General features: G+C 38.9%; 1 protein-coding gene across 1 annotated transcript in view; it reads left to right on the forward strand.

Annotated features, from left to right (window-relative positions):
• Nucleotides 1-13,689, forward strand: part of LOC306759021 (capping protein, Arp2/3 and myosin-I linker protein 3-like) — a gene marked incomplete at both ends in the record, with an annotated part of 32,917 nt that extends 19,228 nt beyond the window's left edge. The window contains 16 exons of the mRNA XM_079244499.1: nt 49-168; nt 251-364; nt 441-616; nt 729-816; nt 913-1,032; nt 4,980-5,046; nt 5,345-5,532; nt 5,826-5,905; nt 8,649-8,822; nt 9,699-9,891; nt 9,999-10,728; nt 10,862-10,950; nt 11,160-11,286; nt 12,459-12,530; nt 13,154-13,261; nt 13,649-13,689. Coding sequence (XP_079100625.1) covers nt 49-168; nt 251-364; nt 441-616; nt 729-816; nt 913-1,032; nt 4,980-5,046; nt 5,345-5,532; nt 5,826-5,905; nt 8,649-8,822; nt 9,699-9,891; nt 9,999-10,728; nt 10,862-10,950; nt 11,160-11,286; nt 12,459-12,530; nt 13,154-13,261; nt 13,649-13,689 — 2,487 coding nt within the window. The remainder of the gene's footprint in view (nt 1-48; nt 169-250; nt 365-440; nt 617-728; nt 817-912; nt 1,033-4,979; nt 5,047-5,344; nt 5,533-5,825; nt 5,906-8,648; nt 8,823-9,698; nt 9,892-9,998; nt 10,729-10,861; nt 10,951-11,159; nt 11,287-12,458; nt 12,531-13,153; nt 13,262-13,648) is intronic.
• Nucleotides 13,690-19,431: the final 5,742 nt, after the last annotated feature.

A 19,431-nucleotide genomic window follows, 5' to 3' on the forward strand; every position in this document is an offset into this window, starting at 1 on the left:
TGTTGCGTGTGTGTGCTTTTAACACCGACCTGCCTGTCTGTCTCCAAGGTGATGGAGCGCCTCTCTGTTCGCGTCCAGCAGCAGGTGTGTTTGCTACGAGGCATCGGAGAGATGGAAGAGATTCAAGCAGCTAAACAAGTACTAAAAGAGGCCAGGAACTCCCGCGCTGTGAGTGGCTTGAAATGTTGTGAGTGTGGCATTATGCATGCTTTTGTTTTCATTCAAACCTCTTGTTTCTGGTGTTCCTAAGCTGTACCCTTCGTTGTGCGAGCTGGCTCATGTGCTGTCTGTGGACGGGCCAGTGCGGCAGAGACTGGACTCTCTGGCTGGTGAACTCGCCAAAGCTGCAGATAAGGAGCTGCAGGTACATCTGACCGCCTCCTTTCACAGTGTGAGCCACAACAGATGATAGAGTTACTGAAAACTGCCATCCATTGCAGGTGATCGTCGACTCAATGGTGTCTCTCTGTCGCGAGCTCTGTCCTTTATCTTCCTCTGCAGCTGAGAGATTAAGTCCCCCGCTCTCATCTGTCTCCGAGCGCGTGTCCATCCCTCGCTCTGCCATTCGCACTGCCCTTATGGAACGAGCGGCGCAGGACATTCACAGAGCTTTGGAGTAAGAGAAGGATGAAGCGGCAACAATAAGTCTGCATTTGATAAGGAGGATATTGATGTGCTCTCACTCTTACCACTGCTCTCTCCCTTTCTTCTAACCGAATCATCTTCAGAGAAGTAAAGCTGTCTGTGGTTTCATATCTCACCAACTCCATTGTGGATCAAATCCTGCAGGAGCTCTACACCACCCATAAGACACTGGTAAACATGAAGCTCTTACTCTGAACGAGTGTGAAAGAGAAGCAGATTGACTGAATGAGGGGGTTTTAAAAAGTTTCAGAGCGGCATGTGTCTCAGACCCGGCAGGTGTCTCATCTAAAAAGCTGGGAGGGGACGTGCGAAGATGGGACAGCTTGGAAGTTTAACAGACACAGAGACTCTCTGGATATCACAGATGAAGAGTTTGGCACCAGCATAGTGAGTATTGACAATCAGACCTGTGTGTGTGTGTGTGTGAGAGAGAGAGAGAGAGATTTTTTTTAAATATTAACAGCTAATATTTTTATTTTACATATTGATACATTTCCTGGTCACTTATATATATTAGACCCACCTCTCTAGTACAGGGTTGGATCCCTTTTTCTCCTCAGAACTGCTTTAATGCTTGTAATCATAGATTCAACAAGGTGTTGATTTTGCTCCATATTACCATGAAGCATCACACAGTTGCTGCAGTTTTGTTGTCTGCACATCCATGATGAAAACCTCCCGAAGGTGCTCTGTTGGATGTACATCTGGAGACTGCGGAGGTCACTGGAGTACAGTGAACTCAATCTCATGTTAAAGAAACCAGTAAGAGATGATGGGAGCTTTGTGACATGGTGCATCGTCCTGCTGGAAATTTCCATCAGAAGATGCTAACACTGAAACAGAAACAATCCTCTAGTAGACTGTGGTGGTTAAACCACGACATGGTGGTATTAAGGAGCCAATTTGCACTCATAAAATATCCCCCACGCCATTACACCGCCATCGCCAGTGTGAACCATTGAGACAAGGTGGAATGGATCCATGCTTTTATGTTGTTTCCTCTGAAATAGACACTCGTCCGACCTGACAATGTTTTTCTGCTTCAAAGGTGGACATGCTGTGTGTTCAGAGATGGTATTGTGCATACTTTTGATTTAACCAGATTTATCTTCTCAGTAGATCAGCAGTTTCCTTGAGTACTTAGATCGATCTGTCTAGCACTAACAACCATGCCACGTACTACTTAAATCTACTTTTCTCCCCATTCGGATGCTCACTTTGACTGAGTTGCTGCTCTGTGATTGGCTGATTAGTTACTGGTGTTAAAAGCAATTGAACGGATGTACCTCATAAAGCGGCTGATGATTGTGCTGTCCTTATGAAGTGTTATAGCTGCTGTTTGTTTTTATACTATTTGAATTTTTAATTTTTTAAATAATTTATGTGACCTCAGTTAGCCATCATGTAATACATAGAGATACCAGTTCCCATGCACAAAGGGTGCTTCAGAACATAATGGGTTAATATAAATTAAGTGAATGCTTTAAAGGGACCCGATCAGCACAAACCCCGACAGAGTCTGACGGGTATATACAGTCAAAGTCGGTCCTCGAGGGCCGCTGTCCTGCAGGTTTCCCATGTATTACTGTTCCAACATATCTAGCTTCCACTAAATGGATCAAACAGCCAATGACGTGCACAACTGATTAAGCTCTACTACTAATTAATTTGAATCAGGTGTGTCTGAGCAGGGATACATAGAAAACCTGCAGGATTCTGGCCCTCGAGGACCGGAGCTGGACACCTCTGCTGTATACTGTCAACTCAGTGTTATTTATGCAGCTTAAGTCTCTGACAGTTTCAGTCCATTCATCTTTTTCTTGCCTGTAGCCATTGCTGTGGGAGGCTTTCTTGCTAACAGCCAAATATAATTCAAAGAGATATACAGGATTTTGCCCAGATATAACACTGCGTCTTTAACCATCTATTGCGAGTATCAGTGTTTTCTAAAGAGCCCAGGAAATAGTTTAATTTTTCTTTCTTTTTTAAAAACGCCTCCAGCGTCTGTTTTGTTTCTGTCAGCCTCACTGTATAAATTTCACTTCTGTGGACACTAAGTGTTATATTATTCTCTCCTGGGCTCTGAGGTGGGGTTAATGCATCTTTCCCATATATTCTTCTCATCTTCCTTGAGCTATCTTCTGGCCTGATTCCATTTCCATTTTTTACCCATCATGAAAAAATAAAATGATTTGGGAATTGCTATTGTTATTTGTCGTGTGAATAAATTACTTTGTGATCAAATAAGATACACACTCGCCTGCTTGTTTAACACATAATTAAACTTGAGTATCACAGCTAATCAAACTGACGGTTCAGGCTTGACAGAACTGGCAGGAACGAGGGCTTCTCCCTCTGGGTTTTAGCGTCTGAAACATTATTCTGACTTTCCTGACAGGAGCATTTCAGTTAAAGGTCAAAATTTTTGAGAGCCTCCGACTCCTACGCTGAAGACGCTTTAACAATGCTTGAATGATGATGTTGTGTCAATTCAATTGTGTCCTGGCCTTTAGAAGCATGCGTTGATTGGAGTGATTGAAGGACACCATTGAATGTCAGTGTTGCAGAAGGTCTATAATTACAACTTTGGATGCCTGATAGACATTTAAGAAAACTCACGATGTTGATATACATGACACACTACAAAATAATAACCATATGTGTATTATGTATGCAAGTAATCTTATTCATTTAAACATGCATGTAAATATGGTTATTATTTTGTGTCTTATTTTGTTTGGTTTATTACTAGCTTTTCTCATGGTGTGTCATACTTTGGAAATTACACACACACACACAAACAAATAGAAAAAAAAAAAAATTTTAGTCTGTGCAGTGGGCAGACTCACTTCCTTCCCTTTCAGGTTTCACATGAGCTCTCAGCTGTGGGCTGTTTTTACATTTGCTCATTACTGCAAATTACAGCCTTCCTTTCCTCTGTCACACATGAGTGAACCTTATTTTTCCATGTTTTTCTACCTGGAACTTTTCTTTATTGTCTATAAAATTGAGAAGTGATGAAAACTTAAACTAAGTATTATTTTAATGATGCCTGCCTGGTTGTGCTGAAGCAAGTCTGAAAAACGAATTTAAAAAAAAAAAAAAAAAAAAAAAAGGAAATTTCTGTTTAGACATTAAAAGAGCAGTGCAATATTAACCAGACAGCAGGAAAAATCTGAGGGAGTATCTCAAGGATTGCCGCGAGCCCATGGAGTCTTTCATCACTATCTGTGCAGTCATTACCCTGTCAAGCACCTCTACACTTGATGTCTTCCTGCAAAACCTGGGAGGAATTTCAAGCATTTATAACTGAAAAGTAATGCACAGGTTCAACACTTTTCACTAGTTATTACAGCTGCTGTAAATCATTTGCCGTGTCCTTATTTATTAGTAACAACTTGCTGCCTTAAAGCAAAGCCCTGCAAATGCTGCACTTTTTGGGCTTTAGTCTATCGCTGTCACAGCTGACATGGTCTTGTGGCCACCATGTGGTGTAAATCTCACAACTTTTTGTAATAAATTTTAACTATTAAACTTAAAATACTGCTAGTGAACGTGAATCCCTCAAGGATCTCTTGTAGGCCGTTTTCTTTTTAATCTGTGTCCTCCAGGAATTAATCATTCAAATAGTTCATTTTAGTACTACAATGATTCCACTTCAATCCAACTACAAGCATTATTTACTAATCTTTAAACACTGTCTTAAGCAGCCTTTATCAGGCCTTTGTGTAACTGAGCAACATCTGAGAATGATGGAGATGTCATTCGTTATGTTGATATGAACTGAACGCAGTGCAACACTTTTTGCCTTGCATACCCTGCACTTCTCTTCTCAGGAACAACCTTAACAAGCAAATGGCTTTCTAATCATCTTCTTTCAAAAACCATTTACAAACTCATCACTCTAGTTTGTTTCAGCATTTTCACGACAGTGTCCACTTGTAAACTGATATGAGTCCTCTTCCCCCCACACAGCAGAGGCAGATGGCTGCCTGTCCTTAAGCCGGGTTCTGCCGGAGGTTTCCTTCCTGTTAAAAGGGAGTTTTTTCCTTCCCACTGTTGCCAGTGTGCTTGCTCAGGATGGGAGATTGAGTTGGACTCAACTCAATCTGTTGGTTTCCTTATATGGGCTATTATGAATTGGCTTTCATTATAGTTTCTTCTATGTCTGTAAACCGTCTTGAAATGGCATTGGCGTGATTTGACGCTATATAAATGAAGTTGAATTGAATTGAATTGAATTGACTGCACCTGAGGACAGAACGCTGTCTTTCTCTGTCTCTATTTTTCAGCATCTAAACTTTGTTTTCATTTTGTTTGTTTGTTTCTCCCAGGACACAATAGCCATTAAGAAGCGTAGCTCTAGAACAAGGAGAATCAGACCTGTCTCTACAAGGCTGAGTGAGTCCTGCTGTATCTGCTCTTATCCTCCACTCTGTTTAGTTTTCACCACATCCTGTTTTCCCAGAGCTGCACTACTTTATTAAGTCTCATTTTTCCCTCTTTTCAATCTCTGCAGTCTGTTAATGACTGATGTAATCCATGTGGAAATAACTATCATCATATATCTTCTAAATCACTCCATCTTTTTTTGTTTGTTTGTTTTGCTGAAATGAAGCCTTCTGTCTTCAGTCTTGCAAAACCTCCTTATGAGTTTCAGATCTTCTGTAACCCTTATGCCACTCTCTGCTGCCATCAGGCCTGTGTGACGACTCCAGCTCCTCTCCACCCCCATCCGTTCCATCATACTCATCCCCACTGTCCCGATCGGCTTCATGGGAGGGGTTGTCTGAGCTGCCTACACAGGGTCTGCCTCTCCATCATGTGACTCGGGTTCGGCCCAGGCCTCCTCGGCGGCACAAGGGAGGGCACATACCTGCTGAGACGGTAAGGCCGGTCCTATCCTCTTGGCACATATCAAAATCCTTTCACAAAAATTTCAGTCTACATTGCTTTCACGCCAATCTGAACCTTTTTATCCATCTATTTCCCAAAGCTTGAGCCTCCTGGCAGTGAGTGCTTTGTCAAGCATAATCTATGTAAAAAGGCGCGGCTGCAATTGCATTATCTCATTTCACTGAATGCGCCGTCATCCATTTGTTTTGTTGCATAACATTTTATGAAAGAAACTTACACAACTAACCTCTCTGAAAAGTGCACTTCTGTCTCTTTGTACACAGAACTGCAGTGAAAATGGAGGAATAAGCCCACTGGATGACGGACTGCCAGATTTTTATACAAAAAGAGTTCTACCTGATAGGTAGGGTGTCTTTCGTGTTTCCATCTCAACCAATTTGCTCCTCAGTCACAGACATGCTGTCTCTGAGCCTCTCCTAAGCAAATATTCCTGTTATTACTATCGAACCAGACTGAGCTCGTAGAACAGGGATGTCTAAAGTCAGTCCACAAGGGCCGCTGTCCTGCAGGTTTTCCCAACACAACTGGCTTCCATTAAATGGATCTGACAGCCAATGAAGTTCTGCACATTCACTGCTTAACTTGAGTCAGGTGTGTTGGAGCAGGGGCACGTGGAAAACTTGCAGGATTGTGTCCCTCGAGGCCCAGAGCTGGACTTTCCTGTCGTAGAAAGACTTCATGCTTACTTAGGATGTAAACAGCAAATACTTAAGTTTTCCAGGTATTCCAGCTGTGGTGAAAATTCTATCCAGATGTCTAAAATAATGTGTTCATCTTTATTTTTTAATGGAAATGCTGGAAAAGATCAGTAATGTGGGAAAAGAATTCCACTGTTGGCATTAAATGAATTACAAATAAACAACATGGATCACAGTAGAAATATTTTTCACTGACTAATATATTAATTTTTGTTGGAAGATGTGAAAAATAAATAACTGTATTTATGGCAAGCCAACAAAAAGTATAACAAAAGTTAAGTATGGCACCTTCCTGTGGTATTTTACATTTTGAAAGAGGATGGTTATCTTACAGATCTTGTGGCTTGGAGGCTAAAGAGGCGTGTTGGGACCGTATTTTTCCCAGACTATCAGTCCCGCTCTGTTCTCACGTGACTGTTTCCTGTTCTGGGTGTGGGTTTAAACTTACTGATGGGTTAAATACTGACTCTCCTTCTGTGTCTAAATGACACAGGAATGTTTAATGTAAACAGCTTCACAGTGTTTGAAGTGTCTTTTCTCATGATATTTACTTATACCGACTCCACAGTCGGGGTTTAAATAAATTTGATGGTTCCTTACTCTTAGAGAGACGTTTTGAAGAAGAGGGAAGGGGGGGAGTTTGCTGTGATAGTCTGTGGCAGGAATCACAATCTCTGGACATCTTGTGCCAGTGTCCTACAAGGTTTAGATGTTTCCCTGCTGCAACACACCTGATTCAAATGAAAGGGGTCACCAGCAGCTTATTATCTGCACAAGCTTGTTAATGATCCATTCATTTTAGTCAGGTGTGTTGCGGTGGGAAAACATGTAAAACATGCAGGACAGTTGTCCGTGAAGAAAAGAAAAGTGATTTTTAAGGTTTTTCAAGCTTTTGTTTTCTTAAGATGTTCTTAACTTTGGTGTAATTGTATCTATTGATTTTGTTATCCGTATTTTTAGTCAATATGTACCTTTAAATTATTTATTTATTTATTTAATAATTTATTTATTAATTTACTGCTTAATTTAATGTATTTTTTATTTTATTTGGATGTTATGGTTACTTTAATTTGCCGTTGCAATGTCCTGTCCATTTGTAACCACATTTCTCTGTATCCTACCTGTTTTTTCTGCTTTTCTTTGTTTTGATTCCTGCTTTACATCTTTGCTAGATTGTTGTCTTAATATGAGTTAGTTTCACTCCCATTTTCATCTTGTCTGTTTGGCAGTTTTAAAGTTTAGAGGATTTCTATTCTTTTGAACCTTCATCCTTTAGTTCTGTTCCATGAACAAGTTCACTGAAGTTCATCCTCTGTTCTTTATTTAGCTGCCTCCTGAGAGCATCTGTGTTCTCTTCTAATTACACGTCCTAACATTTACAGCATATTGTAACATTAAAATGTATTAGCAAACCCATTTAAACCCTCTACATGTTCATTCTTAATTTAATAACAGAATAATTCCATTAACATAAGTTTTATTGCCTCACTCACACAGGTCAAATCTAACAAAACAAAACAAAACAAAAAGGGACTTTTTCAACCACTTAAATCATTGATTGTTTCTGCTGTGTGTCTAATCTGCTGTTGTAAAATATGCTGATTTTTTACTTTGTGTCCATGCACCATAACTATGCTATCTTGACTGGCTTATGTTTTGGTTTTCATTTCATATAAATCAGAGCAACTTTTGTGTCTCTCACCAGTGAGTTTCATGGTGAGCATGGCCTTCCTGCTGGCTGATCATGCATTCAGCATCTGATGCGCTTCATTCTCCTTTCCTTCGTCTGTGCTTAGTGAAAAGAGAGACATACACTTTGTCACTTTTTAGTCTTAATGACTTAATGTTGCTCATCAGCACAAAAAGAAATGGCAGTTTATAACCTAATATCACAAAAGACTTTTGATTTAGTTAAATGTGTGATAAATTGAGAATAATCAATTATACTTAATATAGGACTAACAAGCTAAATCATTCTGAACTGGTGGTTTAATAAAGATTTTGTTATCCTTTACTAGCAGCTACAGCTAATCAGAATAATGTTGTTTTCTTCCAAAAGATGTCTCATTAGATTAAACCAGTACTTTTTTTATTGCTTTCCTTACAAAAAAAAATCTGCACTTAAGGTTTGTCATTGTGTACCAAGAGGTGTAACCTAGCAACACTCGAACTGCAGCAGCAGAGCAGACAAACAAGCAGCCCAGATGGCTGTGATGAATTCAGCGACATGCTAGCAGAAGGAGCTTGTGTGTTAACACACAAGATGAGTCTGCTAAATTGGACTGTGTGTGTGTGTGTGTGTGTGTGTGTGTGTGTGTGTGTGTGTGTGTGTGTGTGTGTGTGTGTGTGTGTGTGTGTGTGATATTGGACTTCTCTCACCTCTTTCAGTCAGCTGTCCTCTCTGCACAAAGTGCACTCTCTGAGGAGGAAGAAGAGGAGAAACATGCTGGCTATCTTCAGTTTCCGTAAAAACCGCAACCAAACTCCGTCCAGTCAGGGACCTGAGTCTGATGCAGAAGTCTATGGAGATGGATGTCACACTGTTGCTACAGCACCCACAGGGTTAGTGCATTAGAGAAACACAAAGCTCACTCTTAGGTAAGGCATGGCCTTGAACACAAAACAGCACATCCATGAGATGTGCCAATTAACTTTGTAAAACATCTCAGACAGACTGATGATTTTATTTTATATCCTACTCCACGTCGCAACGTTTTCTGATGATCATCTCTTCTTTTTATACTAATCTCATAAATACTCATAAATACATAGATTTCCCTCTGAATGTTTATCTTTTCTCCGGCGGGATGAGAAACGGCTGATAGCTGCGAAAGCAAAGATGGGCTGTAGACACAGGTACTGCTGACAGCTGGTGGCTCTGTTCCAGATCCAAAACTCAGCTGAGTGATTAAAATTGGACACACTTCATAATAAACACAGATTATGAGTAAGATATCAGACTGTTGTCAAAAACGTCAATACTTCCTAATTAACCTGTTTTTAAAGGTGGAGCATGTAAGATTTTCAATATTTTTAAAATAAATTAACAAAAAAAAGTAACTACAATCATAAATAGATAGTTGTTTTAAACATGTAGGTTCCAGTCTGTCCATATTTGATGTGTTATTAAATTACAAGTTTAATTAATGACTAAGACCCTTCTTAAATGTTTGCCTACCAGTAAAAAAAAAAAGTGCTTTTTGTCATTTGTCATTAATTAAACTTGTAATTTAATAACGCATCAAATATGAACAGACTGGAACCTACATGTTCAAAAAACTATCTATTATGATTGTAGTTATTTTATTAGTTAATTTATTTAGAAAATATTGAAAATCTTACATACTTCACCCTTAAAGCTGACAATATTAGAGTATAATTGCATATTTTCGGTTTGTTCAATAATTTAGAGACTTTTTGTCAACTTTCCACTTGTAGGACAGCAATGGAGAATGTTTACACACTCCTCCAGCCTCCATGGTCTGCAGCCAGAGCAGGATCTCCCAGTGAGGGGGCTGACTGGAAAATGAGTGAGGGAAAAACCACTGTTGTTCTGAGTCCGCCGCCAGTGCCAGGGATTCCTCACCCAGGCATGGCAGGAGCCAAACATCCCTTTTATTCTCCCAGAGAGGTACTGTCAGAATAACCTATTTCAGCTATGAGATTCACAGAATAAATGCAGAATTTTCAGAGTCTGTTGTCTTTTTGTTTTTTGTTGTTTTTTTGTTTTTTTTATAGATAGCTGAAGTGGATGCTGTGTTTGAGAAGCCGGTGGAGACGGACAAGTACTGGGCAGATGACAAACAGAGGACGACAGAGGTACTGCAGGCAGAAAAGGACTGGATGATAGAGAGGCGGCCAAGTGATCCACATGCAGAGAGGCAGCGCTTTGATGACAGGCTGCAAGAAAGAACTTTAGGAGAAACAAAGACAACAGACAGACATGCTGACAGGTACTGGACTGAGAGCAGGCATCCAGACAGACACATGGAGAGGCAGTGGACTGTTGACAGACACACCCAGCGGCAGATTGACAGGAAAATAGAAAAACAGTGGATGGGCGGCAGGCAGATAGAAAGATCATGGTCTGAGATCAGACCAACGGACATACAGGTGGACAATCAGTGGACTGAGAGCAGAAACGCAGGGAGAAAAATGGACAGACAAGTTGCAGCACTTCATTTGGCTCAAAGACCACTGCCTCCGTACCCCTCTGAGAGGACGCCGTCACCTAAACAGGACAGCGATCCTCTGAAAAGCACCGAGGCGGCAGCAATAGAGTGGCACCCGCAGGACGTGCAGGGAGACAAACACACCTGTTCAGATTTCAGTGGCGGTTCCACGGACGGCTGGAGGAGCCGAGCCACACCTTGCGCATCGAAGCCGGATCCCCCACCACAAAGCAGTAAACCTAATCTGTCCAAGCTGAGGCAGAGACATCGACATGAGAGCTCAGACGCTCTACCAGGTATTGGAAAGGTCACTCATGTTATCATGTGCTTCAAGTGAGGAGTGAGAGTTCAGCATGCAAGCAGCTTGTTGCTGCAGGATCCGAGCCAGACCTTGATGCCAATCAGTTTGTTTTTCTTTTTTTTTTTAAGAAGGAGATGAGGAGAACGATGCTGGAAAGATTGAGAAGAGAGAAAAAAGACGAGATTCTGACGGTCAGCCCCCTCCAATTCCTGAAAAGGTGAAGTTAGAAAAGCTCATGTTCCACTGGCATAAATAGTTAAATGCAGTTGGGTTATGTAAAAAAAATAAAAAATACCAGTTTACCCCATTTTACCCTTTCCATTCTTTATCAGTTTGTTTTAATCACTACAAGATTTCCTAATTGGTTATGCTGGTCTTGTTGTTGTAAGTCCTTAATATTTTTTACTGTTTTATTTCACCTTCCAGCCAAAGACCACTTCCTATGTGACTTTTCCAAAAGAATCACCCAATGAGAGGAACTTACCTCCCCCTCCTGTGCCCCCTCCACTCAACAAGCCAGTACACGGGCTGCCAGACAGATCTGCAAGTCAAGGTATCTGCACCATCGATACTATTTTACATAAAAGCAACAGGTTGAAGTTAAAATAAACCCATAAAGACATTCGCTTGTTTGAGAAAAAAAAGTCCACCTTCTTTCAATTCTAAGTTGTTTTTTTTTTTTTTTATCAGGACAGGAAGAACTGAAACAAAATGCAGGATCAGTGTGAAAAACCAACGATTCAGCAGCTTTTAAAATCACATTTAGGAACAGTAACCTAAAGAGATTGTTTCCTGAAGCACATCATGACTATCTCACATGGTTACAGAACAGTTTTGGTCCTGACAATGTTGCTTCATTAAAGGTGTGTTTGTTATTGTCTGCTGATGTTTCAGAAAACGAAACTCAGTCAGCTGTAACGTCACACAGCATTCCAGAAAGAAAAGGTGGCTTCTCGACCTCTGGACGTTGCTGCGCAACATAAATATGGCTCCATAAATATGTACATAATAAATGTCGTCATACCATCAAACGAGTCTGGAACACAGATTTTAGTTACATATTGTGTCTTTAAAGCCTGACTCAAGAAATGATATAATGCATAGAAAATTGTCATCTTTTTAATCTGAGGTCTTCATTTGGCCTTTCAACAAAAGGTTGTTGTTTTTTTTTTTTTGTTTTTTTTTTAAATAAATAAAGACAAACAATTTGCTGATATGTACAGTTTATTATCATGCAATATGTCAGAATTAACCCTGGCTTTCACCCAAAGACTGCTGGGATAGGCTCCAGCTTCCCTGCAACCCTTCATTGGATTAAGCGGTTATAATAATAAATGAATGAATGAATGAATGTCAGAATTATGGTGCACACGGTAACCACTAGGGGAAAAAAACGAGTATCAAAATGTATAATTGTCGGGTTTTGAACAAAGTTTCTACCAAAAAAATTATGCAGTTTATCTTAGAAACAGTATGCATCATAAGTACGTCTTGTATTAAAAGGGTTAACACTGAAAAGCAAAATCAATAAAGTTCCAGAGGTAGGTGTGTTGAAGGGACAAAGTGCTGGATGTGCATGTATATGGGAATGTAAACATCTGTGCAGACTGCAGAGAAGAAAGGAGGGAATGAGCAAGCAGAGAAATACAAAAAACATAAAAAAAAATATTTTATAAAAAGCCATCAGATGCCAGTTATTTTCTATGTTTTCTATGTGTTGATCAGGTGAAGAAGGACTGAGACCTCAGGCACCAGTAAAACCACAGAGAAACAGGAAAGCAATGTCCTGTGATGCAGGTATGATTAAACGTTTACCGGTAATCATTATTTACCCAACAGGATGTTGCAGTGCAACCCCATTTCCAGAAGGTTGCACACAATGAAAATTTTACATAAAAACACAACAAAGAGTGTTGAACATCATACATGAACTTCTTTACCATGTAGTATGTGTAACATACTGTATGTTCCCATCCCAACACTTCAGCTCCCCAGACTGTCAGGGCCTCATTTAGCAGTATTAGAATAGCGTTATGTATTTTGGGCCCTGTCATGGACTGGCAACCTGTCCAGGGTGTACGCTGCCTCTTGTCCAGTGTTTGCTGGGAATGGCTGCAGCTAACCGCCGTTCTAAAGTTAACTTAGTGGTTAAGAAAATGGACGTATGAATAATATTTGTTTGATATATAAAACACAGTCAAGGAGTGAGACGCCTGCACTGCAGAAAGACCGGTTCAGCATGTGGACGCTTGCAGAAGTAAAATGTTCTCTGATACGTTCTGTTTTCCTTAAGTGTTCCATGATTTTTTGGACGTGGGGTTGTGTAAACATTTGTGGATGGAATTTGTTGTTTGTTGATCTGTGTGTACTGTGTTTGTGATTAACAGTTAATTTGTGTTTCCTGTCTTCACTGAACTCAGGCACTGAAAGAGAAAGTCCTAATAACGTTGAGAAGCCCCCAAATCGCAAACCCCCTGTGAAAAAACCTAGACTGCCACAAAACAGAAATAAGTCACTGGACTTGTCCGGTACATGTCTCTCTGCTTTTATATATGTGTGTGTGTGTGTGTGTGTGTGTATGTGTGTGTTTATATATATATATATATATATGTATATATATATATATATATATATATATATATATATATATATATATATATATATATATATATATAATATATTATAATATATATATATATATAATATATTTATTTATATGTATATTTGTTGTATATACGTGTGAGAAATGCTGACTTATGAGTCCAGAGGGAATCAGTGACATCACGGTTGTGAAATGTGATAACTTAAGTGCTATCTGTAAAAACGACTGAATTTTTTTTGCTTACATTTGATCTGATGTTTGCATTAAACACACTTCAGTAAAACCAACTCTTTCTTTCTGTTTCGTCGTGCAGACAGTTTCAACTCAGCGCCTGGTCACAGTGAGCTGTTGTGATGTCTAAAAACTTCACCTAACGTGTCTGGTCAGTTGTCATGGCAGCTGTGGAGAATTTCATCCAATGAGAGCACAGACAGGGAGATCAAGCGAGAAGACTTCTACAAAGCAGACGTCGTAAAGCATTAATCACCTTGAAATGCTGATTTTGTTTGCCTCTTTTTCCCAACTGAGTTTTCTTGTTTTTATTTTCACATGAAAACCTCTTTTTGTGGCAACAGAATTTTAACAGTATTTGCTACTTTAGAAAACCCAAAAGATCATCGTCGTACATGTTGGTGGACAGTGGGCAGAGTGCTTGAGCGTTGTGGCTTTGCTAGACAGAGGAAAAAGTGTTTTTATTAGAATGTGATTTCTAAATCTGCATTGCATTTGATCGCTGATAGTCACTAAGTCATTTCCTTGATTGACACTTGAAAATTAGTTGCTTCTTATCAAATGATACTTGATTATTTATATCTAGTTTTGCTTTCAGGAACTGAAAGGTAATATATTTTATAGAGAAAATAAATATCATGTATGAGCACCCTCACTGTATGAATAAAACAAATGACAAAAAATTAGTGACTTCTTAGTTGATTTTTTTTTCTAAAAGTTTAAAACTAGCTCCTTCACATTCAATAAAAGTATGTATCAAAAGTATCAGATGACAGTTTGGATGTATAAAGTAGTGCTTGTGTTTAAGTGTACAATTCCTAACAACTCTATTGAGCTGAAATGTCTGGAAATTTGCTCAGTTTGCTTTTCTAGTACATAAAATATCTGAGATAAAACAAAGTCTGTGAATTTAGTCGAGCTGAGTAATTAGTTGGGACTAGATATTCCTCACTGAGTTGTTGAAGAGTAAAAGCGGAGTTAAAACAACAAAGATTTTTATCAGGTTGACAAAAAACGCATGTCAGAATAATTGTTGCTTCTCCAGCCAACTTAGACATAATACTGGCTTGTTTATGCTGCCCTCATGTGGTGATAAATGCATTATTGCAGTTAACTGATTGGTTTAAAACGTTACAACTTCTGTTAAGTCAATTAGTCAAATGATCTATTCATTAACTCACTAAAACTGGAAACTCCCTAATCTGCACTCAGGGCTTTACAGCATCAAGCTCCCAAATGTCTGACTTGATTTTTTGATCACAGTTGGGTTCTATATTTATCATCTGACTTCAGAAATGCCCCTTCTGGTTGTCATGGCAACATCATGTAGTTTCAAGTCAAAGGATGGGAAACAGCAGGGGGCGACTGATCCTTACAGATGAGGCAATCAACGGGTTTCGTAGAAATACACACACACAGACACACATAATTTTCAGAAGAGAAGAAGTCTAACAGGTTGTCATTAGCAACCGTGCTATGACCTTATTTTATATCTAATGACTCAGGCACAAATAAGAAAGCAGCTGTGCAAAGAGGAAATGCTCTAATTTGCTGTAATTAAGATCCATAGATGTTTTTGTTTGTTTTAAATTATTTTTATAACTATATATATATATATATATATATATATATATATATATATATATATATATATATATATATATATACATATATACATATATGTATATACATATATATGTATTTAAAACTCAGCTTGGGAAAACTCAGTGAATAGTATGAGCTTATGCTAACCGTTAACAAATCAAGATTTATTCACTGCCAGCTCAGTCACAGGGCCCTGGCTGAGCACCAAAAAAATATATCTAGAACTTTGAGTTATGGTAAGATTAAGGCAGTGCATTGCCAAGCATTGCAACAACAAAGTCATGATAGTGTAGTGATCTATGAACTTGATTTGAGTACAACTCTTACACCCACTCAGCCTTAAGGACAGTGCAGAACACATATAGTATTCAAGGATTAATGCAACCACTTCCTCTGATGACCTGTGAAGACGTTCCAAGGAGTGAAGCTTAGAGATTTAAAATTGAAAGTAAATTCATTTAAAAAAAATTTTTTAAAAAAAAAGAAGAAAAGAAAAGAAAAAAGAGGTTATTTTAACTAATTTTGAATCCAGTTCTTTTCCCCTTTTTCTTATTTTTCTTTTGGGGACAAAAATTCTATTTTCCAGTAGACAAGACACAAGCCAAAAACGGATTGCCATAAGGTCAAGTTGAACCCAAAGGAGTATTTTTTTTCACACCTGAACTTTAAAGTGAAACACGGTAAATGTCATATTGCTGTTATCAAGAACTGCCCTGTGTTCTTCGCTGCTGATGTGAGGACACGTCACATCGCACAGGGGGCATCAGAATACATCCTACTCTTCTCATAATTCTTCTGCTTGTTACCAGGCAACATGATCACATAAAGGCTGAGGGAAGAGGCGCCAGGAAGAGAGCATGTGGGTAGAGGAGAAAGACACATGAATATCAAAAGGTACATGCAGTCCAAAGAAATGTTCATGATTATTCTCACACAATACCCCGAAGCCACCACAACACCCCTCCCCTCCACCAAACCCAAAGCGCTCCTCTCTTCCTCCTGAGATGCAGTGAGATTCAGCCACTGTGAGAAAAAGCTTCTGTGCCCTCTCAGCTCATGTTTTAAAGGCGTAGAATAAAACTTACGTCCAACACATGTGCCTAATTAAACAGCAATCTGCGCTGTGAATGCTGTCAGGGCAGCAGTTATACGCAGGAAATGACTCACGAAGGCTGGCAATGATAAGATGCAGTGTAATTTAATGTCATTACAACCGTGTCTACAAAAGGTCATAAGTGAACTGTCTGGAAAGGTTGTCATGGGAACAGTGTCTCCCTAATAGGCGACAGGAACTGCTGCCTTTGGAGTCTCCTTTCTGCTTAAAAGCCAAGGAGGGACTTAAAACAGCATAAATGGGTTTGTGTTAGTTACTCCATGTGTAAATTAATAACACCACCTGCTCCACTACTGGTTACTATCAATCAAGACTGTGTTATTCTACTGTTATGTAATATTAGTTGAAAGGAAGTGCGGCCTTAACAGACAGAGACACTTAAACCACCATTTATTTCTTGACATTTTACTTTTAAGAAGCCAGAATTTCTTCTAGTCTTTTAAATTGCTAGTAGTTCTCCAGTCCCTCAGATGATTTTAAAAGCTTTTCTTTGGACAGTGTTTTTTTTTCTCCTTTATTTTAAATCCACCTCTTGCAGTATAGCAGTTTTATATGAAAATGTGTCGATTTTTTTTTCTATCCAATGAAAACTGAACAAAGAATCTTTCAAATACAGAAAGGAAACAGCACCAGACTTATTTAACCAGTGTTGTGTCTACTTGACAACTTATGAAAGAACTTATTTTTCAATTGCATCTTTAGGGAATTTGCTGCTTGGGCCTGTTGCATGGACCCATCATTCTTTCACATTTCTAACACTGCATCAGTGAAAAATGGCAAACATGACAGTTTGATTTTCATAAACTATTATTATTGTTCCAACCTTATTTCCAACGAGCTCTTCTCTGAAGACTTGGCATATGTCTGCATGGTGTAAAGTGTGTCCATAAAACGTTAATACATCATAACACTGGGCTGGTGGAGTACAAAATAAGATGCATCCAACCTAAAATAATAAATACATTAATTAAAAGAAATGAAAATGACATTGAAAGACTGAATGACATCAAAGACTTGAAACAGGATGTTAGAGATGCATTTGGGCCTTCAGTTTAACCATCTAATATACACTGAAGCTTCATCAGTAATGGTGTCTTGGGGCATGGCTGTCAAGAAACCATTCTTCAGGAATGGAAACAGGGAGAAAAGAAAGAGGTATTTTTAATGACACAAGTACTGCACTGAAAATCTGTAGCAACAAGGCTGATAGAGTGATGAATCCTCCCCTGGGCCAGGCCTCAGCATTACTGAGGGATTGTCTTGACAGAGAACGGAACAAAAAGCAGCCAAAATCCAAGTAAAAATGTTAAAATATCCTTCCTGAAGTATTCCTGAAGACTTCTTTTTAAAAAATGACAAAAAAGTTGTCCTAAAGGGGTTGACACTGCCTGAAAGAATAAGATATTCAGATAAAATTCTGACTTTCAAGCTCAGTAAAAATGCTTTTGCCTCATATATTGTATTTCCATCCATGTTTGCACATGTTTATATTTATTGCTGTACTTATCTACTGCATAATTATTTGCTTTCTATAAATAAATAAGAAGTCGCTCGAGACATTTGCATAGTTTTGTACAAATATTTTACATCATGTGAACCATCAGTTTCACAACTCTGTACAAATAAATCTTTCTCTCCTAAATATAAGTTGTTGAGATTTTTTTATTCGTGCAAATTTCAATCAAAGTTGTCCTTAAATATTTGATTGATTATCGACTTGTTTGTGTGACATTAAGAATGACAGTAAAAATATCCTAATCCTACAAGAGGATGAAGGAGGAGGAGAAGAATCAGAGCAACTACGTGAGTGAGGAAGGAGGGAGGGGTGGAGAGGGGGAGTGAATTAACAGATTTAGTGTCATCTCTCAGTCTGGGAGAGCAGCCAAAGTATCGACCACCTTAATCCGTTCATCCCTCTTTTCCTCCTCCTCATCCTCCCCAATCACGTCTCTGTCTCTTTGTCTGCTGCCACACCAGATTTCCATCTCTCTTCATCTTTTTTTTTTTATAGATTAAAGTTGTCTAATACTTTGTGTTTGTTCGTATGATTGGTGTTGACATGAGATTGCTCTCTTGCACACATTAAGCTGTCTGGGGAGTTTTAGAGCCTTCCAGCAACACATCTGTCATAACTCTAGCTAAACAGTTAACACACCAACAAAAGGAGGTACAAATGAACAGTTTATTTACTTATAGTCAATGTGCCATATGTAAATTATCCCACTTTAAGTGACTAGTGTTCATTGCATTTTTTCCAGACAAATAATAATCTGGTTCATGGCAGACATTAAATCACACACCTTAATATCCACCTGTGCTTGCAGCAGCAGCAGTACATAAAGGGAAATCATACAATCAATCAAGATAAGAGCGTTCATTGATCTGAGGGAGGGATAGACGGTGGAAGCTGGGGTGGGTGAGGTAATAGCAGGAGTACTGACAGCTTATGTGTATATTACAGACGGTTTATGTAGGCATGGGTATCTGTTAATCTGACACTAGTTTCAGGGGGAGAATCAGTGCTAATCCCATGACTAGCCTGATAAATCCACTCACAGTGAGACCCCACGTGTGGACAACATGAGTAAACACACTCATGCGCATGCATACACACAGACACAAACAACACAGTCATGAGTAAGATGGTCTGGCATGAAAATCAATAAAAGCCAGTAAATAGCTTAAGAGGTATGAAATGCGTAATCTTTCAACCACACAAGCTCAAAGTCAGATTTAAATGGGCAATTTAAAGCTAAAGATTCAAGTGATGGATTACAAGCCTGCTGCAAAAACACTCAGATTAGAAAAGCTTGCAGAAGGAAGTTAACTGATAAACATAGCTCTTGGAAGAAGAGTAAAAACAGCATATTTTAGTGAACGGCAATGTAACGTTACATCTAATGAGCACTTCATAGCATGCTACATTTGTTTTCTGATTACTTCATGTTCAAGTCAGCCAGACGGGAAAGAAACCGCACAGGCAGGAAGCATCCTGCTGTTATTAAAGCCATTTTTCAAGTTGAAGGCAAAATGCAAATGTTTCCGAAGACAAATTGAGGAAATATTTTCTAACAGTTTTTGCTGAAAAATGATGGCATGAGCATTAAACCAAAAATTCATAATTGCATATTCAGTCATAAATAAAT

Source organism: Telmatherina bonti, assembly GCF_933228915.1.
Source record: "Telmatherina bonti genome assembly, chromosome: 8".
In the NCBI taxonomy this organism is placed as follows: domain Eukaryota; kingdom Metazoa; phylum Chordata; class Actinopteri; order Atheriniformes; family Telmatherinidae; genus Telmatherina; species Telmatherina bonti.